The following is a 26,921-nucleotide window of genomic DNA, read 5'->3' on the forward strand; positions in this document are numbered from 1 at the left end:
ATTTGCTCCTGCAGGAGAGGTAGCAATGGCCACCAGATTGGATGGCTTTAAAATAGAATTAGAGGAAATTCGTGGAGAAAAGGGCTTTCTGTAGCTATTGGCTGCAATGGCTACGTTCTGCCTCTGCTGTTGGCAACAGTATGCCGCTGAAAGCCAATTACTGGGAATGGCAGGTGGAAAGAGTGGCTGTTTCGCTCAGGCCACGCTTGCGGTCTTCCCACACGGACATCCAGTTGAGAACAGGGAGAAGGGCTTATGGCCCAATCCAGCAGGGCTCTTACAAGTAATAAAATGTGATTAGAATTCGAGCACCAAAGTATCTCCTAACATCTGAAAGGCTGAAGAGTGGGCAGACATGTTCCGATGCCTAGAGGCCTCAGGAAACCCATGGATCCTTTTGGCTCTGTTTGAGATCTCTGGTGGCCTCACCCAGCTGTCCAAACAAGGACCACTGCGACAGGGCTTCCTTCAGAATCTGGGCTAAAAGTCTGGAACGGTTGGTTGTCTTCTGACAACTGCCATTCAGCACCCTCCAGTTCTAAAGAGTTTTGTATTATATAGCATGCAAGAGAATCAATACGGATTGATTTTTCTTTTGGTGTGTGCAGTTGTCTGAGCATGCAATTTTCTGACTTGGGGGCGTGAGGAGGGTGTGTTTGCTGCCTTTCGCAGAGTTGGACCATGTTATATTTTTGAGATTGCAATGGATTTCTCCCCAGTCGCTTGCCTCTTCTGAAATGCAATTGAAATGTCTAGCTGTCCATCTTGGGGTGATCTCCCACCGCACCTTCGTAGGAACATAGGAAACTGCCTTCTACAGAGTCAGATTGGTCCATGTAGCGGCTTTCCAGGGTTTCAGGCAGGGGGCATTACTATCCCTATCTGGACATGTCTGGGATTAAACCTGGGACTTTCTGCATGTAAAGCAGATACTGTACCCCTGAGCTAAATCCCTACACACTCTCTCTCTCTTTGCTTTCGTCTTCTCAGCTTCCTGGAGTTCCTCACTGCAGAAATTATGTTTTAAAAAACCTTGCCTCCTCCCCTCCTCCGCAGCTATGGATAAAGGCTCTTTGGAGAGAGAACAATTTTATTTCATCCTGCCTCTTTAAGTATGAAAAAGAATTCAAAGCTCCTCTCTTAGGTGTGAGAGGAACTCCCCCTCCCCATGTCTTGTATCTGGGGATGGATTTTTCCACGTGGGGATGTGTAGCTCACAACAGGAAAAGCAAGATGGGCCGCGAGAAAACCTGTCTGAATAGGAAAGGACTTAACCTGCATGCAAAAGGATAGCAAGGAGGAAGCCAATCTCGCCTCTCTTGGGAGGGAATTCCACAGGGAGCAGCCACAGAAAAGGCTCTGTCTTGTGTCACCACCAACCATGCTTCTGGTGTTGGTGGGACCGAGAGAAGGTGCTCACCTGAGGATCTTAGCACATGGGCAGGTTTATATAGAGCAGGCTTCCTCAACCTCGGACCTCAAGATGTTTTTGGCCTACAACTCCCATGATCCCTAGCTAGCAGGACCAGTGGTCAGGGATGATGGGAATTGTAGTCTCAAAACTTTTGGAGGACCAAGGTTGAGGATGAGAGATATGAATGTTAAGAGTGTTGTGTGAGAATCTGTGCCCTCTTGTCAACTCAGATATTGACTTATATTTGCATAAATAGCTTATCTCGGTGTATGTGGCTCCCGTGCCACCATGTTGCATTTGAGGTCTTATTAAAAGAGGAACGCAGACTTGACAACCCTGGAATCTGCCCCTCTCTTCAGGACCTGGGAAATCAGATGTTCCTCTCGGAGTCCAGATCTGGATGATTCAGTGGGCTCCTCAATGGATAATCCTGAGTCGAGGTCATTATTGGAGGAATTGCATTGGGCGAGCGGGCACACAAAAGAAGGTTTGGCCTGGTTCCCACTAAGATGTCAATAGAGGCTTGTATGCTAATGAATATTGGCTCTGTGTTGGCAGGGGTTGGGGAGGGACAGCGGCGTGGCCTTTGGCTCAGCTCTGTCTGTCTCAAGCATATTTTCGTTGCACAAGGGTGTTCTGTTCTCAAGTGCGGGCACATCCACGCGTGTCTGCCCCTTAACAATTAATTGGAGGCGACAAGCTGGTGAGCAAATACAGAAGTGAAATGTTCATGGAAGGCCTACGTCCTTGCCTTTGGTCATGTGCTCAGAGGCCCTAGGGTGCTGGCCAACCGCTGAGATGGATGGTTGTGTAAGGTAAAGCCAGGGGAGACGGGAGTGGGGTGAAGTATGCTGCAAAAGCGCATGGGCAGCTTCCTAGCATCCTGAACAGGAACTCTCTGTACAGCAACATTTTGTTGCAGATCCCACTTTTAAGCCTAATAATAATAATAATAATAATAATAATAATAATAATGGGATTGTATCCGTTGCTCGTTCTACTGAGAGAAGTTCATAAAGGTAAAGGGACCCCTGACCATTAGGTCCAGTCATGGCCAACTCTGGGGTTGCGGTGCTCATCTTGCTTTATTGGCCGAGGGAGCCGGCGTACAGCTTCCGGGTCATGTGGCCAGCATGACTAAGCCGCTTCTGGCGAACCAGAGCAGCACACGAAAACACCGTTTACCTTCCCGCCGGAGCAGTACCTATTTATCTACTTGCACTTTGACGTGCTTTCGAACTGCTAGGTTGGCAGGAGCAGGGGCCGAGCAACGGGAGCTCACCCCGTCGCGGGGATTCGAACCACTGACCTTCTGATGAGCAAGTCCTAGGCTCTGTGGTTTAACCCACAGTGCCACCTGTGTCCCTAATAATAATAATAATAATAATAATAATAATAATAATAATAATGGGATTGTATCCATTGCTCATTCTACTCAGAGAAGTTCATAGACGTGGCTAATTAAGGTTCATTAATTCCAATGGGTCTACTCCTATTATGATGATGAAATGCAGGAACCACCCCATGAAGTACAGATGATACAAATGAGTGTGACACAATGCGTCGCATCCGGGGTGGGAAGCCTTTGGCCCTCCAGATGTTGCTGAACTACAACTCCCATCAGCCCCAGCAAGCATGGTCGATGGCCTGAGGGTGGATAGTAATTCAGCAATAACTGGAGGGCCAAAGGCTCCCCACTCCCAGCATTATGAAAATAATCAGCTTTAGTCTGCCATCTTAACCTCACTTACCTGGGAGGAAGCTCCACAGAATTTAATAGGACTTGTTTCTGAGTAGCCTTGCTGGCTTTTGAGCAAATTGCTGCCTGCTGGCCACAACTAATCAGATTGCAGAGGGAATTAAAAAAGAGGAAAACCAATGAAAATAATTATTGGGGGGGGGGACGGGGACAGACTGTAATGCCACCAGATAAATAAGAGAGTGAACTGTTGTGAACCCACCAAGTGACTGAAGGTGCTGCTGTCTTCACTGCCTGCAATAGACGGAGGATGATAATAGTGGCCCACCTTGCAGGTATGTTGTTAGGGTTAAGTGATTGATGGCCCAATCATATACATGCTTACCTAGGAGTAAGTCTCATTGTACTCAGCAGAGCTTACTTCTAAGGAAATGTACATGGGTTAGGGCTGTCAGAGCCCTTCTCATGCTACTTAAAATGCACAATATACATGCTGCTTGTGAAGAATACTTTGTGCATCTTCTGTGATTGATTTTTATAGTTTACTCTCTCCAGGGTCCCCATGGATGGGAAGGCAGTATTTGGGACAAAATTACCGTAATGATTTACTTCACAGGCCAATATGGAAAGCCTGCAAGCTGGACCTGAGTGTAGGTGCAGTCTTCCCACTTGAGATTACCAGGTTTCCTTAATCCAGTGGTAGAGGGAGAATATAGCAATTGAGCTGTTTGTTTATTTACTTACTTACTGAATTTCTACCCCACATTTTTCTCCAAGGAGCTCAAAGTGGTGTTCGTGGTTCTCCTCATTTGACCCCTGCAACAACCCTGTGAAATGGGTCAGGCTGAGAAGCAGTGACTGTCCCAAGGTTGCCCCAGTTAGCTTCATGGCTGAGTGGGGATTTGAACCCCAGCCTTTCTGGTCCCGCACTCTAACCACTACTACTAGCCATTGACAACATTATCCTCTGTGTTCACTGCATCCGAGTGACATTGGAACTGGGCCCCAGGCTCCCGCGTACTCCTCTTCGGGGCATATGTAGGGCGATGGGAGTGTCGCACGGAATGCATTCCCTGTGTACCGTGGTTAATTGGTTCCTCTTTGTCTCAACACTCCTTTCGCCCTGCAGTAATTGTGGGGGTGGCCCAGGTGTTGTAAGATGCAGGCGCATAACACATTGTCTGCCAGTAAGCTCTGGTGCTTTTATCTCAGCTGGCTGGGGAAGGCTCCATTGTGTCATTTGCGCTGTTGAAACCCTGTTCAATGTGTGTCCCATGAGGAAGCGTGGGGCAGGGGCAACAGGAATCAGATGGGAGTGGGATCACATACACTGCGTTCTGAGCCTGTGACACTGTGGTTTAAGTTCCTCCTGTTGTGTGTGTGTCCCAGAAAGTTCCTTTCTATCCGGTTGGGTCTTGACACGTTTTAATGAGTCATGAATTTATTTTCGGTGTACGAAGAATTTCAGAGGTGTTGAAGACGGGGTGAGGTGGGGGAGACATTTAGAGTGCCACAGTTTCCCCCACCATCTTAAGGAACATGTAGTGGGTTGTTGTTTTAACATATAAAGAGGGGCGAAAGCGACTGAAGAATGTGGGAACAAAGATCTCAATCGGATAAAGGAGAGTGTCTTTTGTGCCTGCAACCGATCGGCAGACCCGGGATTGGTGAAGCTGACGAGCCTGTGACATAATTGATTTTGCCAGGCTTGGCAGGCTGATGGAAAGCGACTCCCGGTGACGGCTTTTAGGATCCAATTGGTTTTGACAGCCTTGAGTCAGTCGCTGCCACCCCAAATGAGGCACATCGCTCTGGATGGAAGCAGCTCTGGTTTCCCCTTCTCTTCCTCTCTGCATCAGGAGCACTCAGCCTTCAGTCCTCCTGTCTTGTCCCCTTGCCAGCTTTGCAATTTCCTGGATGAATCTTTTTGGGCAGCCTGTAGTGAGGCAGCTCTGATTCGTTGGGAAGTCGTGCATCCTTGAGGCCGATTGGAAGCAGGGCTGGAGAAGCATTAACTAGGGGAGAAACATTAATTAATATTAGCATTAATTATTAGCATTAATTAACACCCCCTAGCATTAACTAGGAGAATCAACAGGTTTGTCTCTCCCTGGTCAGCACAGGCCAAGCACGAGGTTGCTGACTGGTTAGCTATCCTTGTCACGTCTGATGTCTTATCCCTAGTCTGTGACTCCAGGCTACTGGTAAAGGTAAAGGGACCCCTGATCATTAGGTCCAGTCGTGGTCAACTCTGGGGGTGCAGCGCTCATCTCGCTTTATTGGCCGAGGGAGCCGACATACAACTTCCGGGTCATGTGGCCAGCATGACTAAGCCGCTTCTGGCGAACCAGAGCAGCGCACGGAAACGCCGTTTACCTTCCCACTGGAGCGGTACCTATTTATCTACTTGCACTTTGACGTGCTTTCAAACTGCTAGGTTGGCAGGAGCAGGGACCAAGCAACGGGAGCTCACCCCGTTGCGGGGATTTGAACCGCCGAACTTCTGATCAGCAAGTCCTAGGCTCTGTGGTTTAACCCACAGCGCCACCTGCATCCCTGCAGGCTACTGAGCCAACCTCAAAAGATCACAAACTTTGTAGGAATGGCTTCACACTCCCTGATGTGGGCAGTCCCAGTCAGACCAGAGGGCTAGATGTTCTGGTACTGGAGACTCTGCAAGTCACACCTTCTTTGAGAGTTCTCCCCCCACGCTCCCGCTGGAATACGCCCTTTAATTCTGATCATGCCTCTTCTTTGCCTGGATAGAGGATAGAGAGGGTTATGTGAGTGGGTGTAGAAACTGGCCTTCTGCACCAAGGTGAAATTTGCATTCCTTGCTCTGCTCACTTTTTCCTCTGGCCCTGCTCACCATGCCATGTGGCCCCTGGAAGACAGCCCAGAAGGGAATGCGGACCTTTGGTTGAAAAACCAATCTGCGTCTTCTCCAGGCTGCCAGCAAACTGATGCTGCCTCTTTAGCAAGCCTTGGCATGCACTGGGAATCGGCCAGCCTGTGCGCTCTTGAACTTGGGAAGGCCGATTTGGCTTTCAAGTGAGCACAAGGCAAATAAAATTCTGGCGATGGCTGTGTAAACAAAGCAGGGATGTTTGTTTTTTTAAAAACCCAGAAAGCCTTGAACATGTAGCATTCCAAGAGTCTGAAAGAGGCCCTATCTGCACTGTACATTTAAAGCAGCGCGATACCACATGGAGCAGTCATGGCTTCCCCCAAAGAATCCTGGGAAGTGTAGTTTGCTGAGGGTGCTGAGAGTTGTTGGGAGACCCCCATTCCCCTCGCAGAGCTACAGCTCCCAGAGCAGTCCAACAATTAATTCATCTTCACAGGGGATAGCATACAAAATACGATAGCATATTAGGTCAAAGTGCTGGCAGGGAAAATGTACACCAAAATGTTAAATGAGGCAAAAATTAGAAGTTGAAGCACTACTGCCAAAATCTGTATCGAACTTCCTTGAAAGTCGCAAATGTTAATCGAGGGATGAGAGAGCTTCTGCATCTCTGAGCTGAGGAGCTTGCCTTGTTTATCGGAAGATCTTGGGCCTGGAATGTGTGTTTGGGGTGTGCCAGGAGTGCAAGCAGATGGCAGCGCTGTTTTAATGAGGGCACGGCCTTCCCTGCCACAAGGAACTCGGGGAGCTCTCAGGTGCTGCCTTCCTGCGTTGGTTTTGCATTAGGCAGCTACCAGGGGACACCTTAAATGACTCCTTCTCGAAGCAGACCAGCAGAGGCTCAAACCAAACAGCCCAGTAGAACGAGGCGAGTGAGCCAGAAGCCTGTTGCCAGCTGGCTGTTAAGTGCCCCACCTAGTACCTTTAGGGCTCCGCTGAATGCAAAGGACTGGCTTCGTGGTTCGTCCTTTATTTATTTATTTTTTAAAAAACTGTTACGGCACTGTGTTCTCAGGGCAATTAACAAGTTGGGCAATTCATTAAAGAGGGCGGGAACATGGCCAGCGGAAACTGTGCAGGATGCTGGATTTGCGTTTTAAATTGTTTTAGGGCCAGACCGGCTTAGGAAAGCAAGGCGACAGAATAAAAATATAAATCTTCCTGTCTTGCCATAATAGCAGCATGTTTTGTTTTGTTTTTACGATAATATGCCACTGTGTACCAAAGCCCACTGTTTAGCCATGCTTTGGCAGATTCAGTTGCCTCCCGCTGCTGGCTTCGGTAGGTGGCGCTGTGGTCTAAACCACTGAGCCTAGGGCTTGCTGATCAGTAGGTCAGTGGTTCGAATCCCCGCGACGGGGTGAGCTCCCGTTGCTCGGTCCCTGCTCCTGCCAACTTAGCAGTTCGAAAGCACGTCACACTGCAAATAGATAAATAGGCACTGCTCCGGCGGGAAGGTAAACGGCGTGCTGCTCCGTGCTGCTCTGGTTCGCCATAAGCAGCTTAGTCATGCTGGCCACATGACCCGGAAGCTGTCTGCGGACAAACGTCGGCTTCCTTGGCCAATAAAGGAAGATGAGCGCCGCAACCCCAGAGTCATTCGCGACTGGACTTAACTGTCAGGGGTCCTTTACCTTTACCTTATAAGACCATTGTAAGACTTCAGGTCACTTCCACATAAGAAGAAGAGCAATGCTGGATCAGGCCAGTGGCGCATCCAGTCCAGTGTCTTGTTCTCACAGTGGCTGACAAGACACCCCTGGGAAGCCTGCAAGCAGGATCCAAGCAAAAGAGCCCTCTCCCCTTCTGCATTTTCCGGAAACTGGCATTCAGAAGTGTTGCTGTCTCCAGTCATGGAAGCAGAGCATAGCTATTGTGGCTAGTAGCCATATCACACATTTAAAGCTGATTCAAAGTACAGTGGTACCTCGGGTTAAGAACTTAATTCGTTCTGGAGGTCTGTTCTCAACCTGAAACTGTTCTTAACCTGAGGTACCACTTTTGCTAATGGGGCCTCTTGCTGCCGCCGTGCAATTTCTGTTCTTATCCTAAAGCAAAGTTCTTAACCCGAGGTACTATTTCTGGGTTAGCGGAGTCTGTAACCTGAAGCGTCTGTAACCCGAGTTACCACTGTACATGGATCCCCTGCCTCTGCAAACCTAGGAACTGTGGCATATTAAGGGTCCCGGGAATGGTAGCTCTTTGGGGGTTAAACTATAGTTCCCAGGATATTTGGGTGGAGGCTCCATACATTAAATGTGTTTTAAATATACAGCATGGATAGTCTGTTGGTGAGAGCCCTTCAGCTCTCACTCCTCAATTTTCACCAAACTGCAGATGGCGATTAGGAGCCAAATATGGGCTAAAAGAGCAGGGGCATTGCAGTGATGCTGTGCTTTCACCGCACGCCAGAATGGTTTTCAACTGGTGCCAGCTCCGGCCACTGACTCAGCAAGCTTTGTTTGGGTTGGCCCCCGCGTGGACATGCGCACAAGGCAAGGCGATGTGTCACTGAGCACTTTCTCCCTCACTCTTGCCAACGTGCACTGCGCCACTTGGTTCCAGAGCCTCATTTTTATTTTTATTTTGGCACCCAGCCCCTGACAGCGCGAGCTGCAGGCAGAACCTCTTGCTCTGTGACTCATGGCTTCTTCTCAGAAAAAGAAGGTGGGGCTGCAGCTGCAGATGAGGCAGCAGCAAGACCAGTATCTTCCTCACCTGTGTTTTGGAGATGTGTCTCACCTCTCAGGACAATCCTAAGTGCTTATAGTGAACTCCATCTCTGTGTGTCTGAGAAATCGGACAGTTGATTGTTGCTCTCCTTGAAGGAGCAGGTGTGCAATCCAGCGATGCTTCTGGATCCAGCTCTATCACTTGGACGTCCAAGTAGCCTCAGTGGCTAGAAGCACCCTTTTCCAGCTGTGCCAGTCATGATCGCTGTCATTCAGGCATTGGTAACTTCTAGGAGGGACTTCCCTTGTGCTTGATCCAATAATAATAATAATAATAATAATAATAATAATAATAATAATTTATTTATACCCCACCCATCTGGCTGGGTTTCCCCAGCCACTCTGGGCGGTTTCCAACAAAATATTAAGCGTAAAGGTAAAGGGACTCCTGACCATTAGGTCCAGTCGTGGCCGACTCTGGGGTTGCGGTGCTCATCTCGCTTTATTGGCCGAGGGAGCCGGCGTACAGCTTCCAGGTCATGTGACCAGCATGACTAAGCCACTTCTGGCGAAACCAGAGCAGTGCATGGAAACGCCGTGGCAGAAAGACATATCAAAATTTGTCTGGCAGGGCAAAAAGCCCAGAATTAAATTTAAGATTTTAACTGATGCAAAGGATAGAGGGGGGTTTGCCCTGCCGGACTTAAGACTTTATTATGAATCAGCAGCTTTCTGCTGGTTGAAACACTGGCTACTTCTTGAGAACACTGACATTTTGGATCTGGAAGGGTACGACAATAGTTTTGGTTGGCATGCATACTTATGGTACGACAAGGTAAAGGTGTATAAAAGCTTTAAAAACCATATTGTAAGGAAAGCATTGTATAACGTTTGGATTAGATACAAAGATTTGTTGGAAAGTAAAACCCCTAGGTGGGTGTCACCAATGGAAGCTAGGGAAGTAAAAAAACTTAATATGGATTCTAAATGGCCAAAATATCATGAGATTTTAGAATACGATGGCGAAAGGGTGAAACTTCAGAGTTATGAGAAACTAAAGCCTAAGGTTCGAGACTGGTTGCATTACCATCAGATAAATGAGACGTTTAAACAGGACAGGAAAATAGGATTTCAGAAAGAGAAGTCAAAACTAGAAACAGAATTGTTGGAACCCAATACTAAGAACTTATCAAAAATGTATAACTTGCTGTTAAAATGGAATACACAGGATGAAATGGTGAAATCAGCTATGATTAAATGGGCACAAGATATCGGTCATGATATTATGTTTGCTGACTGGGAACAGTTATGGACCACCGGTATTAAATTTACTGCATGTAATGCCTTAAAAGAAAATATTATGAAAATGATCTACCGGTGGTACATGACCCCAGTCAAGCTTGCAAAAATATATCATTTGCCTAATAATAAGTGTTGGAAATGTAATGAGACTGAAGGCACTTTCTACCACCTTTGGTGGACCTGCCCAAAGGTTAAAGCTTTCTGGGAAATGATCTATAATGAAATTAAGAAGGTCCTTAAGTGGACTTTTCCTAAGAAACCAGAGGCTTTCCTCTTGGGCATGGTGGGCCAAGTGGTGTCAAGGAAGGATAGGATTTTCTTTATGTATGCCACTACAGCAGCAAGAATTCTACTGGCAAAGTATTGGAAGACGCAAGAACTACCTACTCTGGAAGAATGGCAAACAAAGGTGATCGACTTTATGGGACTGGCCGAGATGACGGGCAGAATCCGGGACCAGGGGAAAGAGACAATGGAAGAGGACTGGAAGAAATTCAAAATATATCTTAAAAATAATTGTAAAATTGAGGAGTGTTAAGATGTCAGGGGGTAAGAAGTAAAGAATTGCAGCAGTAAATAAAAAACTTAAGAAATTTTTGATGAAAGGGAATTAAGACAATGGACCTAAGGGTTGCTAAAGAATTATTAAATAAGGATGCAGGGATGGGGAGGTATGGGGAAGTCAAAGAAAAAAGGGCATGAACCGATGAGCTTGAAGTTATACTGTTTTATATTGTTCTTTATTATTTGTGTGGAAAATTAATAAAAATTATTATATAAAAAAAAGGAAACGCCGTTTACCTTCCCGCCGGAGTGATACCTATTTATCTACTTGCACTTTGACGTGCTTTCGAACTGCTAGGTTGGCAGGAGCAGGGACCGGGCAACGGGAGCTCACCCCGTCGCAGGGATTCGAACCGCCAACCTTCTGATCGGCAAGCCCTAGGCTCTGTGGTTTACACCGCAGCGCCACCCGTGTCCCTAACAAAATATTAAAATACGATAATTCATCCAACGTTAAAAACTTCCCTAAACAGGGCTGCCTTCAGGTGTCTTCTAAAAGTCAGATAGTTGTTTATTTGTTTGACATCTGATTGCAGCTAGTGCAGTATTCTGCAGTACGGTTGGTGACAAGAGGGAGATCTCCTTAGCTTATAACACCTCTGCTCAGAGATCTTAACCGGCTGCCAATTTGTTGCCAAGGGAAGTTCAAGGTGTTGCTGTTAGTATGTAAAGCCCTTAACAGCTTTGGACCAGTTTACAGCTGGGATCGCCTTACCCCATATGTGCCCGCATGAGACTGCTTTGATCTGTGGAACTGGCACTGTTACAGGTACCACATAAAGCATCCTGCACTTGTAAGAAATCAAGCTCCTAGCATGGCAGCACGTACCCTTTGGAACTCCCTGCCTATTGACACCAGACCGCTCCCTTCGCTGTACTCTTTTCGGAAACCTGCTTAAAACATATTTGTCTAAGCAAGCCTATCAAGACATGTAGAATTCTCATCCATCTTGGTCCAATAAGTTGCCACAAAGGATAATTTACTATTATTTGTTGTGCACTTGATTGCTTTCAGTATTAATGTGACATTAAATGTGAAAATTCTCGAGGATTTTGTGCTCTTCCTTTCCCCGCTCCAGCAAAGCAGACTTGAGGTGGCCTACATTTCCTGCCTTTCCGCACTTGGTGCTGCAGCCGAGAGGCCTGGGAGTCGTTCTCTTGCGGAGGGCAGCTTGATGGGTTGTGGTTTTCAAATGGAAAAAGTGTATTTTGAGAGTGCTCCTCCCCCTCCCCCGCCTGCCTCTTCTTTGTCTGGATAGCTCAGTTGGTTAGAGTGCAGTGCTGATAACACCAAGGTTGTGGGTTCAATCCCTGTATGGGACAGCTGCATCTTCCTGCATCGCAGGGGGGTTGGACTAGATGATGCTCAGGGTCCCTTCTAACTCAAATGATTCCTTACAGGACCTGCACACATGGGGTGCCGTTTCTCCTGTTCTGCCCCAAATCTTCCAACATTCTACCTAACATTCTTCTAACAATCTACCTACGGGACCACTTCTCCCGGTATGCCCCACGAAAGACCTTAAAGTCCATATATAGCAACACCCTAGAGGTCCCGGGCCCTAAGCAAGTTAGATTAGCTTCAACCAGAGCCAGGGCCTTTTCAACACTGGCTCTGGCTTGCTGGAACGCTCTGTCTCATGAGACCAGGGCCCTGCAGGATCTGATTTCTTTCCGCAGGGCCTGTAAGACAGAGTTGTTCCACCTGGCCTTTGGCTTGGAGCCAATTTGATTCCCTCCCCCTCTTTCTTTTTCCTTTCTCCTCCTGTGATGAGGCTACATTTTAATGTTTCAATATTTTAATTGTTGCATTTTAATCTTGTTTTTAAGTTGTATTCATTCAACTTGTTTTTATTATTGCTTGTTAGCCGCCCTGAGCCTGGCCTTGGCTGGGGAGGGCGGGGTATAGATGATGATGATGATGATGATGATGATAATAATAATAATAATAATAATAATAATAATAATAATTCAGCTGCGTTGGATGCCCCTGAGTTCTAGTGTTAGGAAAGAGGGAGAAAAACTTTTCTCTACTCACTTTCTCTAAGCCAGCCATGATATTATAAACTTCTCTGATGTCACCTCTTGTTCACCTTTCCCCTAAACGGAAAAGTCCAAAATACTGCAGCCTTTTGTCATACGGGAGTTAACTCCTTGCAGGCCACTCTTGCAAAACATATGAGCGTGTCAGTCCATGGTGTGTGTGTGTTGGAAATGGCAAATCTAGGAGGGCTTTTTCTGACAGAAGATCCAGATCAATCAGGTGTCGCCCCACTTACGCAGGGGTTGCATTCCTGCTCCCTTACTCTGCATTCTAAGGGCTTCAACAGGTAAATGGAACCAAATACAGTGGTACCTTGGGTTAAGTACTTAATTCGTTCCAGAGGTCCGTTCTTAACCTGAAACTGTTCTTAACCTGAAGCACCACTTTAGCTAATGGGGCCTCCTGCTGCTGCCATGCTGCCGGAGAACGATTTCTGTTCTCATCCTGAAGCAAAGTTCTTAACCCGAGGTACTATTTCTGGGTTAGCGGAGTCTGTAACCTGAAGCGTATGTAACCCAAGGTACCACTGTACTTCAATACTTCCCATTTTCTGCCCTGTCAGTCCCAATGGGCACCAGCTTCCATAGGGCACAGGCAGTTATAACTTAGTGTTCCTAGTATCGCAAATTCTATTTTCAGATCTAGGGGTGAGTTTCATAGATTTGAGCGCTGTCATAGGCCAGGCGCAGGAATAGCGGGCCCAGGGAATGTGAGTTCCGGCATTCCAAAAGAAATCAGTCTGCCAGTGTCCGCAGTGAACCAAGAGGGAAGCTATGGGAAGTTGGAGGAGCGTTCCGCTTCAGCCCAGAGGACTGGCCCTTTAAGGCTCCGAAGTTATTTCAAAGGGGTGGAGCCTGGAGGAGGTATAAGATACCCCAGTCTGCTTCCCAACCTCTGCCAGAGCAGGTGGCGCTCTCTATTAGCCATGACGCTTTCCCTGTGAAGTCTGGCATTGGGCCACAATGCAATAGCTCTCCCAGGCAAACTGTAAACTAACAAACCATGGAACAAATCTTAGTTATGGCTCATGGTTAGTTGAGAGAGAAAGCTAAACTGGGAGCAACACGCTAGCGCCTGGCTCAGTGTGGAGCAGCAGAACGGACCAGGTAGGAGGAAAGCCAGAGTCATCTATTCTGGAGCTCATGTGTTCATGCTATGCCATGGTTTGGTTTAGCATCCTGTGCAAACCATGGCCAGAAGAACAGGCTCCTTCGCAAGAGGTATCTAAGCAGAAACTGGGTAGCCATCCCTCAGGGCTGTTGCAGTTGCAAGATTCTGGCGCTGAGTAATGGGTTAGGCTAGATGAACCTGCAAGAGGGAAGGACTGTAACTCAGTGGCCAAGCATTTTCTTTTCTTTTCTTTTTCTCCCCCCCCCCCTTTAGTTTTTATTAAATATTACAAGAAAATAAAAATAAAAAAGAAATAGAAACAAAAATCAATACATTGCACTGTAAACACATTAGTCTACGTATTTTCCAACATACAGACTAAAAAAAAGAGACAAAAGATAAAAAAAAATACTTTTCATATTCAATAGTACCAAATTTATACATCAAACATTACAATATATAATGCATTTGTTTTTCATCCAGAAGGTCAAATCCCTCTATCTCTGCCTGAAGCCCTGGAATGCGGCTGCTGGTCATTGCAGAGTTGGATGAATATATTAGGCAATTTCCTATGTTCCTACAAGGTTTCTTTCCAACACCATGATTCTGTGTATGGGGGGGGAGAGGAAGCCGGCGTAAGCCACACCCACCCAGCTTAAACTGGCGCTAGCTTTTTCCTGTGCCAAAGGTCCCGACCAAGGATCAGCTTATGTTTTGAACCAGCTCCTCCTCTTGTCTGGAATTTCTGCCCAACCCTCGTCCTCCAGAGGGAAATAAAACAAAACAACCTTGCTATTTTAAGAGTTGGATGTTCCAACAGCTTGTGCATAATTGCTCCCTGGAGAGAAGGAAAGCCAAGCCAGCTGTTCTAGGGGGGCTTGTCGGGGGGGGGCTGTGGTACTCGCAACCCCCTAGCAGTTGAAAGAACCTCCTGCCCAGAGTAGTTTTGTTTTCTGCTCTTGGAAACAAGAGAGAGAAATGGGCTGAGAGTGCTGGAGTTAAGCAGGCCTGGGAGACCAGGATTCATTGGTCCTGTGAGGTTGGCTGGATGACCTTGGGCCAGTATGCTTGTTTTCAATATAACCCGCCTTGCAAGATTGCTGTGAGGTTAAAGTGTTTGCTTGTGTGTGTGTGAAAGAGAGAGAGATAGATGACGAATGGGGGAGACTCTTGATTGCATTTAAAGCCAAACTTGCCTAATTTTCACTTTCCGAAACAAAATGGGAACCCAACTGCAGCCATCTTTCAAAACTCATGGTTCTCTGAATTTCTGCTGTGTGATTTGCCGGCCGAGCCATGTGTACAAAAATGCATATACTCGGGTAAAGTGTGCATGAAAATGCACATATTAACGGAAATAACACAAACAAATGCATTCAGATGAATTTGCTATGGAAAAATTGGTACGTTCGGGAAAAATTAGTGGGATTAAAATGAATACCGCATTTTTCGTCCCATAGGACGCTCTGTCCCATAGGGAGCACCTACTTTTTTGGGGGGGAAATAAAGGATTTTTTTCCCCTTTATTCCCCCCCCCCAAACCAGGTCGGGGAACAGTGGGATGGCGGCACTGCGCCTCCCCGCTGTCCCCCGAGCTTGTGGGGCTGGCCGATGTCTGCCCGGTGTGAGGGGCGCTCTGCTTCAGGGCGCCCTGCGCGTCGGGCGGCAGGCTGCTATCCGCAGCGTGCGGATGTCTGCCTGGTGTGAGGGGCGCTCTGCTTCAGGGCGCCTCACGCGCCAGGCAGCAGGCTGCGGACACCTGCATGAAGCACGGGGCGTCCTCCGGAGGGCGCCCCATGCTCTGCGCTGCAGGCTGCCGCCCACAAGACTTGTGCTCCCGGGGGAGATCCCCCGGGTGCGCAAGGCTTGCGGACACTCCCCCCGGGCGCGCATGGCTTGCGGATAGCTTCCTGGAGCCTGGAGAGCGAGAGGTGTCGGTGCGCACCGACGCCTCTCGCTCTCCAGGCTTCAACGAAAGCCTGCATTTGCCCCATAGGACACACACACATTTCCCCTTTATTTTTGGAGGGGGAAAAGTGCGTCCTATAGGGCGAAAAAAACGGTATTTAGTTCAGTTGGGGGATTTTTTGGTCAACCATTCTAAGCCTGCTAATGGAAAGATGGGACATGATAGTATGCAATATTGCAGAGCCCCATAAGTGTGCATGTGTGTGCATGCATGCGCTCCATCTAAGCCAGCCTAAGGAGTTTCATCCTAAGGAGTTTCACCTTGCCAACAAAGGTCCATATAGTTAAAGCTATGGTTTTCCCAGTAGTGATGTATGGAAATGAGAGCTGGACCATCAAGAAGGCTGATCGCCGAAGAATTGATGCTTTTGAATTATGGTGCTGGAAGAGACTCTTGAGAGTCCCATGGACTGCAAGAAGATCAAACCTATCCATTCTGAAGGAAATCAGCCCTGAGTGCTCACTGGAAGGACAGATCCTGAAGCTGAGGCTCCAATACTTTGGCCACCTCATGAGAAGAGAAGACTCCCTGGAAAAGACCCTGATGTTGGGAAAGATGGAGGGCACAAGGAGAAGGGGATGACAGAGGATGAGATGGTTGGACAGTGTTCTCGAAGCTCCCAGCATGAGTTTGACCAAACTGCGGGAGGCAGCGGAAGACAGGAGTGCCTGGCGTGCTCTGGTCCATGGGGTCACAAAGAGTTGGACACGACTAAACAACTAAACAAGAAGGAGTTTCAGTTTCACAGTGCAAACATGAGATGTTAATATCTACAGGGTGGCTGTTCATTTATTTATTTATTTGATTTGAGAAGGTTTATCCACTAGCCGGAGGCAGGAATACTGGGAATTGCAAGTGAGGAGAGTGGCTGTTGTGCTGGGGTAACTCTTTGGGCCACTGTGAGAACAGGATGCAGGACTATGTGGGCCTCTAGGTGGCCTAATCTAGCAGCCAAGCTCTTCTTAATGTTCTTAGGACATATCAGGATTAATGTTAGATAATGCCTGTGAAGGGCTTTGAACACTCGAGTGTTATGTTCATGTTCAGTTTGGTTAAGGAAGAACTGCTTTTCCATGGTAACTTTTTAGCTCAGTGGAGGAGCAGGAGTGGACACCGTGGGTTTTTTTTGGTACCACTTCCTGTCTTGTTGGCCACACTCAAGATTGCCCTTCCTTAGCATGGAATGTGCCAGCGCAAGATCAATACTCGTACCTACGGGACCGCCTCTCCTGGTATGCCCCACAGAGGAACTTACGATCTTCAAATAAAAACACCTTGAGGGTCCCAGGCCTCAGAGAGGTTAGGCTGGCCTCAACTAGAGCCAGGGCTTTTTCGGCTGCGGCTCCAACCTGGTGGAACGCTCTGTCACAAGAGACAAGGGCCCTGCAGGACTTGACATCTTTCCGCAGGGCCTGCAAGACAGAGCTGTTCCACCTGGCATTTGGTCAGGGCGCAGCCTGACCCCCTCCTCTGGCAATCTTTACAAAGCTTTAGTTTATGGTTGCCATCAATTTTGATTTTAATTCATTTTTATAATGTTTTATAATGTCACACTGTTTTAATGTTGTTAGCCGCCCTGAGCCCGGCTTCGGCTGGGGAGGGCGGGATATAAATAAAATTTATTATTATTATTATTATTAATAACGCCAGTTGTAACTTGAAGAGCTTGAAAGAATGGTTGCGGCAGATCTTTTATTTATGATGTGCCAAAGCATTTGATGTGAGGATATTCCGCTCTCTTTGGACCCCCTCCCCCTTTTCTTACAGAATTTATATGGCAGAATTTATATGTTAAAAGATGGTGTGTGTATGTATAGAGAGCCCCTCCAGATGCACACTTGGTTGTGCATTCATGGTGATTTGTCCTCATGATGCTGTTGGGGTGGTTATACATGATCCTGCTTTCATTACTGCAAACGCTTTGGGGCAAACATATTGTTTCATTTCCAATGGGTGCATGTCCAGTAGCTTTTTGCTGAAATCCTGTAACTTTTATATGCTATCAATAATATTACGGGAGCGGGGGGAGGTTGTCCCGCTTTCATTGTACTATAACACCAGAGTGGCAATATTGATGGCAATAATCTGCGAACACTGGGGAGGCATTGCAGAACAACTAATAAAGTAGAATTACATGTCCAGGACAAAACTTCCACTAACACACTATTACTGCATCAGTGACATGCTGCAGAATATACAGTAGCATCAAACAAAACCAGCAGTCAGGAGATTGTGTGTATGGATGTGCATTCACACACACACACCCTACACATACATAGACCTCTTGCCCACGTGGCCATCAAGCTTTGGAGTTGGGTATTTGGTGTGGGTGCTGGGGGGGGGGTCAATGTGCCATTGCCTGGACAACCTCTGCCCACCTCTGTGGATTCAAAGTTGGATGGAAAGCTGACGTCACATCACACTTGCCAGAGGGCTGCATGTCACGTTCAGTGTGATGAGCATCTTGTCGATGCCTGCTCTGGATAAAGAGGAGTGGAGCCAAATCAGGTTCAGCGCCTAACTGCTGAAAATTGACTCTCTTGTTTGCTTGGTTGCCTGGCAGAAACCTTCACTCTCCACAGGCGAGTGGCAATTAGCCTGTCCAAATTTGCTACTTGCCACGGCCAGCCTGTAAGAAAGGAGATAAGTACTGTTGAAAGAGATGACGATGATGCTGTACTAATTCGCTGCTCAATCTCTCTTCCCCACCCCACCCCACCCCATCTTAACCTGATTTGTTTTCCCCCAAGGCGACTCTTAAAAGGCTTCGAATAAATAAAAACAGAGGGGGAGCAAACTCTCTTTAACTCGTTCTGCTGATTAAATTGCTGCCAGGAATGTGTGATGCAATAAAAAAAAAATGTGGAGTATTGAGAGCGGAGCTATCGAACTCAGTGTTTTAATAACTAACCACCCGAAGCATGTGTGAATCAGAGGCGCTGTTCAACTTCTAATGTAGTTTTGTTAATTCACCTAATATATATTCTGCTTGTGCGCTGGTGGGACAAATAAACAACCGACACGGCCTTGCAGTGCGAACCCAGTACAGTCATACCTCATGTTATGTCTGCTTCACGTTACGTTCTTTCAGGTTACGTCCCGTGGCGACCCGGAAGTACCGGAAAGGGTTACTTCCGGGTTTCGCCGCATGCGGAGAATTGCAAAATGACGTCATGCACATGCACAGAACCGGCGAATCGCAACCCGTGTGTGCGTAGACACGCTGCTGCAGGTTGCGCTCTTTTCATGTTGCGAACGGGCCTCCAGAATGGATCCCATTTGCAACCGGAGGTACCACTGTATTGTCTGCTCTGGCCCGTTAGTGGCTCTAGAAGATTCCAGCTCAGGACCGAAGCACGGCCTGCAGGACCTAAGCAGAACAACATTCTCCCCTTCTGTGGTTCCATGCAGCTAGTATTCAGAATCATAATGCCTCTCTGTCCATGGAAGCAGAGCATATCCGTCATCATCATCTTCTTTGGCGATCATTTGTAGTCGAGTAAGATTGTCTTCCGTGAACACAGTCTTAACAGTGAGTCTGTAAGTGACTGTGGAGGCCAATTCTGGATCCACACGTCCTTCCACAGTGGGGACATAGGTTTCTAGGCGGGAGTTGATCAAGGTGAAGGTTTGCCAAACGTGCCTTCCTCTTAGCATGTTCCTCCCTTTCATCCTGAGTTTGAGCGTTTTCAAAGTCCATGACACCTTTGGTAAAGGCTGCTCTCCAATTGGAGCGCTCACAGGCCAGTGTTTCCCAATTGTCAGTGTTTATACTCCTTTTTTTAGATTTGCATTGAGAGAGTCTTTAAACCTCTTTTGTTGACCATCAGCATTACGCTTTCCATTTTTATGTTTGGAAAAGAGTACAGTTGTACAGTGGTACCTCAGGTTACATACGCTTCAGGTTACAGACTCCGCTAACCCAGAAATAGTACCTCGGGTTAAGAACTTTGCTTCAGGATGAGAACAGAAATCATGCGGCGTCAGCACAGCGTCAGCAGGAGGCCCCATTAGCTAAAGTGGTGCTTCAGGTTAAGAACAGTTTCAGGTCCAGAACGAATTAAGTACTTAACCCGAGGTACCACTGTACCTCGTTTTGTGTCCGGGATCCATTCCGGAGCCCCAGCCACTAGCCGAAAAGGGCACAGGGCAAAGCACCGCGTCTGCACACACAACGCAGAGCAGTTTGCGCATCTGCAAATGCGCGAAGCACAATTTAGTGTTTCTGCGCATGCTTGAGTGGCAAACCCAGAAGTAACCCATTCCTGTACTTCTTGGTTTGTCACGGACATTCGCTGGAATGGACGCTAGATAAGGCGTACATTCGCGGAGGTATTACTGTAGTTGCTTTGGAAGACGATAATCGGGCAACCGCACAACATGACCAGTCCAACAAAGCTGATGTTGAAGAATCATTGCTTCCGTCATAGCTAGCAGCCATTGATAGCCGTCTCCTCCACGAATTTGCCTCATCCTCTTGTAAAGCTAGACACGTCGGTGGCCATCGCTGCCTCTTTTGGGAGCCAATTCTATAATTTAGCTGTTTAGGATCCACCCAATGTTACTGGGCAGCGTGCATCAACCCTGCAAATCAGGACACCAGGGGAGATCGCAGGGCAGTATTGGGGGGGGGCGCCCTCAACAACTTCAGTCTCTTAAATAAAGCTCTGCCCCAAGCACTGGTGGGGGTTGCTACGCCGCTGTCCCAGAGGGAGAGGTTCCCCATCCTTGCCCTACAGTGTATTTTTTATTAATTTTCCAACAATAACAAAAATAAAACAAACAACAATAAAAAATCGAAACAAAACAAATTGACTTCACCCTATTCCCTTCCTTGGTTCCATTGTATATCAATGTACTACACGTCCATTGTAAAATTTTAACCATTTGAATTACTTATTGTCCATTGTCATAATAAATTTTCAAGCAATCTTAAAACCCTGCTCATGTATTAAACTGTGTACATTGCTTCTGTATATATGGAATAAAGTCCTTCCATTCTTCCTTTAATTAATTGTCGTCTCTTCCTCTTAATTTCATTGTCAATTGTGCCATTTCAGCATATTCCGTTAATTTAACTTGCCAATCTTCTTTAGCTGGGACACTTCCTTCCTTCCAATGTTGTGTTAATAATGTTCAGGTGGCTGTAGTTGCATACATAAACAAATTATTTTGTGATCTTGGTAAATCCACTCCTGCAATACCTAGTAGGAAAGCTTTTGGTTTTGTTTTTTAAAAAAATCTTCATTTCATTATATATAATTTCCCAATATTTCTTAACAATTTTACAGTCCCACCACATATGAAAAAAGTCCCTTCTGTTGTTTTACATTTCCAACACTTGCTTTCTTTAGTTTTGTACATTTTGCTAATTTGACAGGTGTTAGATACCATCTGTACATCATTTTCATATAATTTTCTTTAATCGCCACACATGCTGTAAAGTTTATCTCATTCTTCCATAGTTTTTCCCATTCCTCCATCTGAATATTGTGTCCCACATCTTGTGCCCATTTAATCATGACTGACCTGCCCTACAGTCTGGCTCCAACACTGATAAAGCCTTGTTACACTTAGGTTCTCTGCAAGTAGATTTCAGATATCTTATCTGCAAGCGGGAGAGAAACACAGTCCTCTGTCTGATTTCCGCCTTTTGCAAACGCATGTGGGTTTTTAAGGATACCTTTCTGATGATGCTTTGAAGACTCACTCCTTCCTTTGTGCCCCCCACCCTCGCATGGCAGGAGAACCACGGAGGGAATCATTAAACAAACGGAGGGAGTGGTTTGTTTAAAGTAAGCAATCAGCGCCAAAAAGCCAAACCACACAACACCAGATTGATGAGGTTTCCAGTTGGTGGTGTCCCCCCCTTGGGACCAAAATGGAAAGATCTGAAGCGAAGCAAGGAGGAAACAAAATTGTGTTTGTTTTGTGAGGGGAGAAGCAGCTCATTTCCCCCTCTGGAGATGAATTCTCAATTTGTGGGCTAGAGAGACACTAATATGGGCTGAAATATTGCAGGTGTGCAGCCAGAAGCAAGTTGATTAACTAATTAAACTCACACATGGGTACAAAGGATCGGTCTTAGAATCATAGAGCTGGAAGAGGGACCCCAAGGGACATCTAGTCTCACCCCTGCAATGCAGGAACCACAGCTAAAGATATAGGTATAGGTAAAGGTAAAGGTACCCCTGCCCGTACGGGCCAGTCATGACAGACTCTGGGGTTGTGCGCCCATCTCACTCAAGAGGCCGGGGGCCAGCGCTGTCCGGAGACACTTCCGGGTCACGTGGCCAGCGTGACAAAGCTGCATCTGGCGAGCCAGAGCCGCACACGGAAACGCCGTTTACCTTCCCGCTGGTAAGCGGTCCCTATTTATCTACTTGCACCCGGAGGTGCTTTCGAACTGTTAGGTTGGCAGGCGCTGGGACCGAGCAGCGGGAGCGCACCCCGCCGCAGGGATTCGAACCGCCGACCTTTCGATCGGCAAGCCCTAGGCGCTGAGGCTTTTACCCACAGCGCCACCCGCGTCCCTAAAGATATAGGTATATCAGTACTCAAATCTGAATTGTTAAATTGTGTTATTAGTGTTATTGTGTTTTTTGTTGTATGTGTTTTTTGTGGTTGCTGTTTGTATTGAAAAAATGATTTTAAAAAACAGCTAAAGAATCCCTGACAAGCGGCCACCAGATCTCAGTTAAAAACAACAGCGACAACAACCAATGAAGGAGAGTCGATCAACTTCCGAAGTCCAAAATTGTCAGTTTTTTTAAATTCCAAACCTTCATAACTCAAAAACGGGATGAGGTGAAAAATTAAAATTTTAGATTTAAACTTAGTTTTGCTCATTCAGCGAGTGTACAAAATATTAAGAAAATTGGATGACATGAGGTAAAAAAGAAAGAAAGTTGGATCACTTGAATGACCCCTCTGAGTCTTGTCTTCTCCAGGTTAAACATACCCAGTTCCCTGTATGCCTAGAGAAAGCTCACTGCTCAATCTCTGTGTGGGGGGACTGTGTTGCTCAAGAGGGAATTTTTTTTGCCTGCAAAAGGTCTTGGGTTCAAACTGTGGCAGCTCCAAGTTCCTTAAGAGAGAGAGAGAGAGAGAGAGAGAGAGAGAGATTAGCTACTTGGTGAGTAGTTTGAGTGGGAAGGACCTTGGGGGTGATATAGATCAGGGGTCGGCAAGGTTTACCTCGCCTGGGCCGGTTCACTCCAGCAGAGATCCCTTTGTGGGTCAGATCACGCATGCACGTGAGTGCGCGCCCCTGCAATTTCTGGCGCTGCAGTAGCAAGTCCCCGTGCCGTGTTGTGCCGGTTTAGTGCATTGCGCGGGGACTCGCTGAGTGGGCAGCTTGGTTCAGGGGCAGCTCGTGGGCTGGTTAAACGACCCCCATGGGCTGCTTGTGGCTCATGGGCCTTAGGTTGCTGACCCCTGATGTAGATGAAGCCCCCTCCCCAGTGAAGGAATTTTCTGACCACAATATCACTAACAAATGGGGCTGGTTAATTGCTGATTGTTGTTAAAATGTTTTTGATTACTCAGTTTAAACAGTTTTTTTTTACTGATAACGTCAATAGTTTTTTGTAAACCACTTGGGGTTTTTGTTACACTAAAGCAGGGCATATATTTTGTTAAATAACATAAGTAATGCTCCCCCACCCACCCAGGAAGACCTCTTGAACCCTTTCCATGCCAGCATTCCAAGAAGACTGTCAATTTTTATTTTTACTTCTTTTGATACTGCTGGTCATGTGTGTGTGTGTGTGTGTGTGTGTGTGTGTGTGTGTGTTGCTGTTTTACTATCTTTGCTGGGTTATGTCATTTATATATTTTAAAAAATGGCATAATTGCATTCTGGGAGAGGTTAACCCCTTAGGGCTGATGACCAGCATCTTTAAAACAGTTTGAAACCAGTTTGCCTGCAAGATCACCTTGCTCCATATACGCCCACTTGACTCCTGCAAGATCTACAGACCTGGCACTGTTACTGGTGCTCCATCATATTCGTTACACAGTTGTAAGAAATTGATTCTTTAGTGTGGCTGCACCTTCACATTGACATCAGACGCTGTCCTCTTCACTGTGCTCTTTTCAGCTCCTGCTAAAAACATTTTTGTGTAGGCGAGCCTGTCCAGATATGTAGAATGTTGACGTGCGTTTTAATCTGGCTTTCAGCTTATTGATTTTAATTATTATTTTTTTGAATGTTTTAAGTTGTCGTTTTAAACTGTTTTTTTATTGATGGTTTCATTGTTTTCTTCTAGTTGTAAACCACTCTGTGGGTTTAAAAAAAATACAAGCAAGCAGTATATAAATTTTATGAAATAGATACAGTGGTTACATACGCTTCAGGTTACAGACACTTCAGGTTACAGACTCTGCTAACCCAGAAATAGTGCTTCAGGTTAAGAACTTTGCTTCAGGATAAGAACAGAAATTGTGCTCCGGCGGCATGGCAGCAGCAGGAGGCCCCATTAGCTAAAGTGGTGCTTCAGGTTAAGAACAGTTTCAGGTTAAGAATGGACCTCCGGAACGAATTAAGTACTTAACCCAAGGTACCACTGTAGATAGATAGATAGATAGATAGATAGATAGATAGATAGATAGATGCTTTCCTTCTTTTAAAGCTCTGCACATTAAAATGCCATTCTCTGATATGAACTCCTGACGTCTTCCTGTTTCTCTCATCTTCCTTCATCCAGGGTTGTGAAAGAGGAGATCTCAGACGACAATGCAAAGCTGCCCTGCTTCAATGGACGCGTCGTGTCTTGGGTATGTAGAGCCCTTTCAGTTCTACGATCGGTAGAAATGTTTTGGGGCCCTGTAGGAGCTGTTGCTAGATCTAATAACATAAGAGTGGTTTTACAGTCCATTCCTTTTCTTGGAAAACTCAATGTTTATACAATGTTAGAACAGTTCAAAACAATTCCCAAAATTAGGCAGTTTCTCATTAAAATCCCATCAGATGTTAACTGATAGCCAATCCAAACTATTTCCGTCCCATACCTAGTCTGAGAATACCACTGTGGGTGCACAATTGTTTTGCTGATGTGTGCTTGCATTGCTTTGGAAAAGGCCAATTAGGATAATTAATGGCCTTTAAGTGCAAACTGTTTGGACGTGGGTGGCACTGTGGTCTAAACCACTGAGCCTAGGACTTGCCGATCAGAAGGTGGGCGGTTCAAATCTCCGCAACGGGGTGAGCTCCCATTGCTCGGTCTCTGCTCCTGCCAACCTAGCAGTTTGAAAGCACGTCAAAGTGCAAATAGATAAATAGGTACCACTCCGGCGGGAAGGTAAACAGCGTTTCCGTGCGCTGTTCTGGTTTGCCAGAAGTGGCTTAGTCATGCTGGCCTCGTGACCCAGAAAAACTGTCTGTGGACAAATGCCAGCTCCCTTGGCCAGTAAAGCGAGATGAGCGCCACAACCCCAGAGTTGTTCACGACTGCACTTAACTGTCAGGGGTCCTTTACCTTTACCTTTAAGTGCGAGCTGGATCCAATTCCTACCTCGCTTCTAATTCTGACGTCCAGGTTGTAAGTTATGATTGCAGCATCCCAGTACTATCTTAAGACCTGGCTTCTGCACTCTGCCTGTTTGGCGTGGGCCTGGTTTCCACCTGTGTGCTCGCCTCTTAACAGTGGCTGCCGCATAGCCATTACAGGTAAAATATCTCAGGTACACCTTCCACATTCCCTCATATGCCTTTGTTTTTCTGCACAGGCTGTGTGCTCAAGCTGCATGGGGCCACATGTTGAGAAATCAAGTGATGGTGTTTTTTGTTTTTAGCCGACAGGTGCTTTGCTCTAATGCCCTTGCTCTGCTTAAAAGCCTGCAATCACACTATTATTATTATTATTATTATTCCACTCTGCAAAAATTCCCATGCTTGCCGGCAGATTCTGCAGGTGCTACGCTCTCGGCTCTGTGTGTGTGTGTGTCCTTCGCCGTTTATTTTGTATTGGGAGGTTTATGAGTGGTTTGCCGCGATTCGGCATGGCTTTACGACTCTTGAGGGTGACTCACAGCGCTAACGTGCCTTTAAGTCAAATGGCGGTGGATTTATGAGTGCGTTTAAAGCTTGGTGTGGATATAATCATTTTTCTAGGATCCTTTTACCAAACATTTCTTCAGACCTGTCCTAGTTCTTGAGTTGTATCCCTAGCTAGTTCTGCTCAGAGAGTAGCTAGTGGACATGGCTAATTACGGTCCATACATTTCAGTGGCTTTACTCTTGAGTAGAGTTAGTTGGCTATAACCCCTTCTTCCTAGCATCATTACTTGACAGTTACTGAGGGCTGCTGGGTAGACGTCAAATGCATTTGCTAGGCGCTTTTTATGAAATAATGTGTGGCATTTTTAGAAACTCAGATTAAATAAGCCAGGCTCCGAATGGCTCCTTAAACCAGGGTTACAGTCACCAACACAGAATCCTTAGTTGCCATTTTGGGGCCAGACAGCTTGAAAGTCGTATTTTTCAATACAACTCTTGGTTCCTGAAAGTAATTCTGATTGTGCAGATAAAATGCAACAGATAGAATTCTACAGGATGTGTTGCTAGTGTGTGAAAAAAGTCAAGATCCAAGGATCCCCAGGCATGCACTTCCAGGTGGAGGAGACATCAGGCACCATCCTGCTACCCAGGCATCTTCACTTGGTTGCAAGTGGCTGATAGCCCAGGTGCAAAATGCTCAAAATGCGAATTTTGAACACTGATGTGTGGTTTATGGCAATTGCACACAAGGGCTTTGTTGTTTCTGGTACTCCTTGCTTCAGCAGTGGGAAACCTTGTCGTTCTCCAGATGATGCCCAGCTTCCCATCAGCCCCAACCAACAGGGCTAATGGTCAGGGATGATGGGAGTTGTAGTCCACCAACTTCTGCCAGAGTCATGGATTCCTCATCGCTATTCTGCTTTGAACAAAGGAAGTTGCCTTATTCCAGGCCAGAGGCCTAGCTAGTCCAGGATCCTGTTCTCACATTGGACAACCAGATGCCCCAGCCGAAATCCCACAAACAAGACCTGAGCGCAACAGCAAATCTCGCCACTTGTGATTCCCTGCAACTGTTATACAGAGGCATCCTGCCCCTGACAGTGGAGGCAGAACATCGCCAGTATGGCTAGTAGCCATTGGTAAGCCTTGCGTTCTGTGAAAGTTCATTCTGGCATCGTAGAGAACTTCTCCCTTTTCTTCTGCTCAGCGCCACAGACAAAGCCACAATGCGTCCTTCAC

At 46.6% G+C, this 26,921-nt stretch overlaps 2 protein-coding genes across 5 annotated transcripts in view; one reads left to right on the forward strand and one right to left on the reverse strand.

Moving 5' to 3' along the window:
- LOC307221954 (taste receptor type 1 member 3-like) overlaps nt 1-26,921 on the reverse strand; it is a 374,179-nt gene that overhangs the window by 270,026 nt on the left and 77,232 nt on the right. The gene's annotated exons all lie outside the window — the stretch shown is intronic.
- DVL1 (dishevelled segment polarity protein 1) overlaps nt 1-26,921 on the forward strand; it is a 98,016-nt gene that overhangs the window by 14,294 nt on the left and 56,801 nt on the right. For all 4 annotated transcript variants that reach the window (XM_079986933.1, XM_079986935.1, XM_079986932.1 and 1 more), the window contains exon 2: nt 24,391-24,460. In XM_079986933.1, coding sequence (XP_079843059.1) covers nt 24,391-24,460 — 70 coding nt within the window. The remainder of the gene's footprint in view (nt 1-24,390; nt 24,461-26,921) is intronic.

This window comes from Podarcis cretensis (assembly GCF_951804945.1).
Source record: "Podarcis cretensis genome assembly, chromosome: 8".
Lineage (NCBI taxonomy): Eukaryota > Metazoa > Chordata > Lepidosauria > Squamata > Lacertidae > Podarcis > Podarcis cretensis.